This window comes from Crotalus tigris, unplaced genomic scaffold (assembly GCF_016545835.1).
Source record: "Crotalus tigris isolate CLP2741 ecotype Arizona unplaced genomic scaffold, ASM1654583v1 scf7180000017640.511899, whole genome shotgun sequence".
NCBI classification, from domain to species: Eukaryota; Metazoa; Chordata; class Lepidosauria; order Squamata; family Viperidae; genus Crotalus; species Crotalus tigris.
This window is the reverse complement of record NW_024096534.1, coordinates 432,075-439,087: the sequence shown is the minus strand read 5'-3', so window position 1 is coordinate 439,087 and position 7,013 is coordinate 432,075. Positions and strand designations below refer to the sequence as shown.

Below are 7,013 nucleotides of genomic sequence, written 5' to 3'. Positions count from 1 at the left end.
AGGAAAAATGTCATTTCCTCCCCTTCGTGGAAATCTCTGCTGGATCATAAATGTTATGCAACTTTGAATTCAACTTTATATCACATCACGCTTTTAATACCATTAACAATAACCAGGACTTAAAAACGTCACTTACACAGTCCCAAATAGCGTCTTATTATTTCTAATAAGAGTTATGATCATATGCATAAAGGCAAACTTGTGTATGTCTGGCTCCTATAAATGTCTTCTTTAGCTTAATGAAATAATATTATGCCTCACCATGCTTCAGTCGACTGAGAAACTGAGAAGCCCAGGTCAAGCAGACACCCATTTTTATTAGCTGATGTCCTTAATTAATATCCTTAACAAATGATATTTCAGTGCTGTATATTTTTGTTTGCTCTTGGTTATATGATGAATGTAGGATGGAAATTCACAATATTAACACTGCAACATCAATTTTCTCAGGGAATGGATGTTGCAATGGATCTCCTACAAGAGCAAAGTTAACATCTTTCTCCTTTTCACAACAACCACATCCAACTCTATTTTCTTGAAATAATGCAGTATGTACCAGCAGTACATTTGTTGTGAGTTGATAAAAAGATTGCCAAAGCCTTTTCTTCCCATTGTTGCTTTTACTGTTGTGCCGAGAATACTAATTTTCATCATACTGCAGTGCACTAGAATGTTAATTCAATATCATTTCTATTTAGTGATCTCTCTGAGGTTAATAAAGACTTAGTTGTTTCAACTTGGATTTTTTTTCAAGTGCTAAGTAATTTAATTTTACTGAGAAAAAGAAAACATTTGAACTGAATTAATTATGCCATTGAGGGAACTCATGTTCCATATAGCACTTATTTCTCTTATTCCAATTATAGTGAAACATGTATTCCCATCAGCTGAATGTATCTTTTTGCTTATCAGGCAATTTTTTTTTGCTTTGATGGTAAAGCTGCACTTTCTCTGTCTACCTGAGGCTTCAACTTCTGGGACACTATTCTGAATCAAGGCAGTTTTAATCAGCGTGTCTTCTATGATTTCTTTTTAGAGATATAAGATTGACTTTGTAAAAAAAGAAGAGTTTCTTAACCAGGCAATCCCCTCCAGCTCCACTTTGTAATAGTTTGACTCTACCATTTTCCCTTATTTTGATTCCCTATTATGTACAGTATGTCATTTCCCCAAAACAGGCCTAAAATTAGTGAAGTTGGAGCATGTCAAGCCAACCAAGAAGTCAGTCAAGAAATAGCTGAGTCATTAACAGTTACAGAACAGGACATATAAGTTCCAGAACAGACTAAAGATTAAAAACTGTCCAAACAGTTACTATTTATAAATCAATCTGATAACTGCTATGGATTAAATTAAAAGATTCAAGTAATAGTAAAGGATTGACTAGTTAATTCAAAAGGAGAAAAATATTTTTCAGTTAAAAAAGGTTAAAAATGAACATATTATACGATGGGGAGAGATTTGTATTAAAATGACACTATTAATTTGTTAAAATCTAAATGACTTGGCGAGAAATTTATGACCTTTGTACATTAAAAAGGGGGTTAGTTAGTCATATGCAGTATATTAGAAATCTGCTACAAACTTAGGCAACTAGCTATAAAGAACTTTAAAATGAAGAAGGTAGATTGCAACTATTTATGATTTTAGACTGAATATTATTTATTTATTTTATCTCTTAAACATATTTCTATGCCACTGCAATCAAAGAAACCCTTGTCAGTTTACGTAGAAAAAAAATAAGTATCAAATCAAAGCTGTCCACAAAATTTTCAAGTTTTCAAAATATGACCCGAAAGGGAACTGTTTCTTCTAAAATAATAAAGATAAATGAGATCATTCAAGATTCTTTCCTCAAAATGGTCAGAACCACTTTGCTAATTCAACAAACATGTAGGGTTGTTTTGAGAAACTATAATAATTTAATATGTGGCAATATTTTAATGCTACAGAAATTTTAATTCAACTCTGTGTGTAAATCTCATTTTAGTTTCTTGTCTTTTTTCCTGCCTTTATTTTCTTTCTACCTTTCTTTTCTTTTCTTTCTATTTTTTAAAGCTTCTTATAATTAATTAATTAATTAAAGCAAAAAAGGAGGTACCTTGTGGTACTATTTGCTCTGCTCACTATAAGCAATTATAAATTATGATTGAAGCCCCAAAGCATTTTTGCCCATTTCATTGCACTGTTATGCTGAAGGACTTTTTCTATTTTGCAACACTTGACTTACTTTTCATATCCTTTGTAGCTTTTATTTGCCAGTGCTCCTGTGATTGCAGGATGGGTGGGTGATTATGTTGTCAATTCTGATGCAAAAGCCATTTTTAATTATTCATGATAGTTTCTCTTATGTAGCCCACAGGGTGTCTCATGAAATGTAGCACACAGAATATGATTTACATTGCTTATAAGCATGTGACATTGTAGGTGGCTCTTGACAAGTTATCCACAGTATTTCCAGTGATATCCAGAAAGGAAAATGTTTGATATAAATTAGAATATTAGAATAAACTAGAGCTCAAAGGGACCATGGAGGTCTTCTAGTCCAGCCCCCTGCTCAAGCAGGAGAACCTATACCATCTCAGACAGGTGATTGTCTAGTCCAAACATGTCAAACACAAGGCCCGGGGGCTGGATGCGGCCCGTGAAGTGGTTTCATGTGGCCCTCAAAGCCATCCTGGAAACAGTGAGGGAATGGCCCCTGCTGCCTTGGCCCTGGCCCAGGCCAGCCAGGAGCCAATGTACAATTTTGTGGTGGCCATCTTGGCACTTGCCCCGGTTCCACCTCTTCTGCCAGAGACCCTCAGATCTGTCACACTCCTGGCCAGGCCCCCACAGGCACCCTTGACCCAAATGATGTAGAACTGGCCACGCCCACCCAGTAGGTCACACCCACTCCATCCATGCCCACCCAGTAGGCTGCACCCAGTCTGGCCACATTCACCTTCCCCCCCAAGGACAACTGCAATGCTGATGCGGCCCTCAGTGAAATTGAGTTTGACAACCCTGGTCTAGTCTTTTCTTAAAAATCTCCAGTGACGGAGCACCCACGATTTCTGGAGGCAAGTTGTTCCACTGGTTGATTGTCCTCACTGTCAGGAAGTTTCTCCTTAATACCAGGTTGCTTCTCACTTTGATCAGTTTCCAACCATTGTTTCTCATCCTTCCTCTGGTGCTCTGACCCTCTCTGCCTTGTGACAGCCCCTTAGATACTGGAACACTGCTATCATGTCTCCCCTATTTCTTCTTTTCTTTAGACTAGCCTGCAGCTGTTCTTTGTATGTTTTAGCCTCCAGGCCTTTGATCATCTTAGTTGCTCTTCTCTGAGTTTTTTCCAAACTCTCAACATCTTTGTTGTGATATGGTGACCAAAACTGGCTGCAGTATTCCAGGTGTGGTCTTAGTAGGGTTTTATAAAACAGTACTAATATTTCACATGATCTTGATGTTCAAGGTAATTGTTATTTTCTCCTGCTTGGATTTCATGCTACCATAGCAATAGTAGAACTGTGTGGGTCTCCCTATGGTAAACTTTGTGAACTATTATTATTCCATTATTGGCATGTTACTAGAGGTGTGTACAATTAAACCATGGGAAAAGAGCAGTTATATTGACAGGAAACATTTAAATGGGCTTGAATTTATTTGTCCCAAGTGTGTGTAAATAGCCTTCTTCAAGTATTAATGATTCTAACTCTGCAACTAAAAGAAACTTTTGTCTTTTAGCTTTGCTACCTCCAACCATCTTCCAATGTGAGATGTCAGTTCTGATCAGGGACTCTAACTACATTTATTCAGAGTTCTAACTACATTCATTGAAACATAGTTTACTAAATATAGGTTTAGTGATCCTACTTTGTATAGAGGACTAAGCATGATTGTGTCCAGTTAAATGTAGTTTTGTCATGGGGAAAATCTATGTGGTTGGTAGGAGTTCAGAACAACTTGATGATACACAGTCAATCAATCAGACAAATATATTTACAATTCTGTTTAAAATGAAGCTGAGAAGATCAGGTACAGAAAGAGAAGGGCAAGTACATCATCCTTTTACTGTCACATTTTGAAGAACTGAAAATATGTAATCATTATGTGTTCAGTCTATTTAAACATATTCAAAGCTTACATATGTCTTTTTCCATGTTATGTTATTGTTCTTCTGCCTTCAGTACTTGTTCCATTAAAACCATTGATTCATAAGATACAGAGGGATTTATTTTAATCCATACTTTATGTAACTCTCTGAACCCAACCTACATTACAGAGATCTTAATGGGGAGATAAAACAAAGGGTAATCCTTAATTAGACCAACTTAGTTCCTAGAAAAAAATGGAATATGTTATCATTACAGTACTAATACTACTATTATTCCTCTTGCAATTTTTCTCCATATCTTCAGCAATTTATTAAAAGCATTCAAATGCAATTCTATCTTTGTGACTAGGCTTAGTTCCAAAATGTTTTCTTTTATCCCTTTAATATCCTTGCCAAATAATCATTAACTTTTTGCTTTTGTTAATTTTCCATATGGCTTTCTGTCTTTCTCCCTAGGGCTGTTATTTGAACTCTGTTTGTCTTTTAATAAATTGTACTTTACCTCTTTCTGGGTTATAGATATATGTGTCTGTTTTATTGTACAATGCAACAGTTAAATGGTGTTTTCTTTTTCAGCATTTTGTGAAGAAGGATGCAGATATGGTGGGACATGTGTTGCCCCCAATACATGTTCCTGTCCTTTTGGATTCATGGGAAGTCATTGTGAAAAAGGTAATACTCTAATTTTCTGCAAAGAATTTACTCTGACTTAAAAATTGCAATTACATATCATTTATACTATTTCAGTTTTTCTCTGACTATGCTTGCCTCAAGGAAATTGATTGTCCAAATTTAACATATGTTAAATGCAGTAATTTCTCACATGTATGATGTAAATTTGTAGGAGCAGACTAGGTTTCTTAACTTGCAAAAGTGGTGGGACAAATACCATGAGGTAGGAAGACTGGGAATTACAACGTCAAAATATCTAATGCAAAATTGGGGAAGGCTGAAAAAATTAAATAGAGAGATGCATATTATTACTCATTTTTGGTTGAAAGTAATTAAATGATAACCACATGCATACATTATCAAAAGGATTGAAGAAAAATGGAGCCAATGTGACACAAAGTATTTTGAATAAACTGATCATAAAATTTAATTAGAAGTATAGTATGGATAGTATATGGATAGTATACTGCACAGGTGAATAGGGTACCAGGACAACAAGATAGAATGGAGGAGTGACTTGTCAGATCCTGGACAGTAAAAGGGTTTTTCTATATGCTGCAGAAGACAAAGAAATTCATCTTCATCATGGTATGTGTTTGTATGTTGCCTTTCCATAAGCCGAATGTTCAAAGACTTCTATGTACAGTTGAATGACAAAGGACATCAAAGACACTTGTACAATAATTATAGAACAATGAATAGGCCTTCAGTAAAAATTAAATATTTCTAATTAGGTTCTAATTAGAGTTAGTCAACAAACGCATTGGAAAAATATATGAAAAAATTAAAACTGAAATATCTATCAATAGATGTTGTATAAATAATTACCAATAATTAGAACATTCTTAATCAAACTGCATTTAATAATTCATAACTAGCTGCTTGATACCAGTATCCACTCTTAATTACTTAGTATTTTAATACTATTAACTCTTAATATAGCCAATAAATACTAATTAAAACACCTGATGGTCACACATGAATAATAAAGGTAAATCAAATTGAAATAGAAAATTAGATGCACTCACAATTCAAATATTGGCTTGTATTTTCCAGAGCCACATAAGAATAAGACTTGAGGCATAATTTCTTAGCAATTAGAAACAAAACAAAACAAAACCAATAATACCAGAGAAAGACTTCCTAAGGCATCTCAAGCTCTTACCTTAAGCTCGTTCAGAATATTGAAGGAAGAATAAATTTTTCATTTAAGCAGCTACTAACTTTGTAGATCAGACATGTCAAACTCGCGACATCATGTGACGTCGCACGATGTATTGGAGCTTTTCCCCCATTGCTGGCAATGGGGTGGGCATGGTTTCATCGTGATGCATCCGGCCCATGGGCCGGCAGTTTGACACCCCTGTTGTAGATGGACTGTTTCCTGTTGTTTGTATATGGAGGAGGGACATATGCCAATCATCCAAAACTATGATTTTGCAAATCTAGAGTTTGCAGCAAAAATATATCAACCGATCAGATACTCCTCTCCATAAATTAAATATCTATTACCTGTTATTAAAAAATAAAAATTAAAGTCTTTGGACAAAGCAGCCCATTGCCATTGTGAAAGAGCAACACGCTTGAATAGAGAAAGCATGAGACAGTCCAGCACGGTTTTGGATCCAAAATGAAGTATAGTTAGATAACACCTCTGCTTTGCAAATTGCATTGTAGTCATCCTTGACTTAACAACCACAATTGGAACTTAAATTTCTGTCATAAGTCATTGCATTTGTAAATCAGGTAGAATCTGATTTTACCCCAATTTTTACAGCAGTTAAGTCAGACATGTCAAGCTTGCGATGTCATGTGACGTCGCGTGATGTAGCGGAGCTTTTTCTCCATTGCCAGCAATGGGGTGGGTGCGGTTTCTTCAGTTAAGTGAATCACTATAGCTGGTAAGCAAACCACATGGTCTTAAAGTGATGCAGCTGCCTCAATAGGCAAATCAGGATTTGGAAAAAAAGGTTGCAAATTGAAATCACATGACCCCAGCACACCGGAATAGCAAAAGCACTTAAACTTACATACCATTTCACGGTGCTTTTCAACCCTCTCTAAGCAGTTTACACAGTCAGCATATTGCCCCCAACAATCTGGGTCCTCATTTTACCAATCTCGGAAGGATGGAAGGCTGAGTCAATCTTGAGCCGGTGAGATTCGAACTGCCAAACTGTTGATAATAGGCAGTCAGCAAAATTAGTGCAATACTGCATTCTAACCACTGCACCAACACAGCTCA

At 35.8% G+C, this 7,013-nt stretch overlaps 1 protein-coding gene across 1 annotated transcript in view; it reads left to right on the top strand.

Annotated features, from left to right (window-relative positions):
• Positions 1-3,905: 3,905 nt before the first annotated feature.
• LOC120304595 (protein kinase C-binding protein NELL1-like) overlaps positions 3,906-7,013 on the top strand; it is a 104,043-nt gene continuing 100,935 nt past the window's right edge. Inside the window, exons 1-2 of the mRNA XM_039335380.1 lie at positions 3,906-4,017; positions 4,673-4,768. Of these exons, the coding sequence (XP_039191314.1) occupies positions 3,906-4,017; positions 4,673-4,768 (208 nt within the window). The remainder of the gene's footprint in view (positions 4,018-4,672; positions 4,769-7,013) is intronic.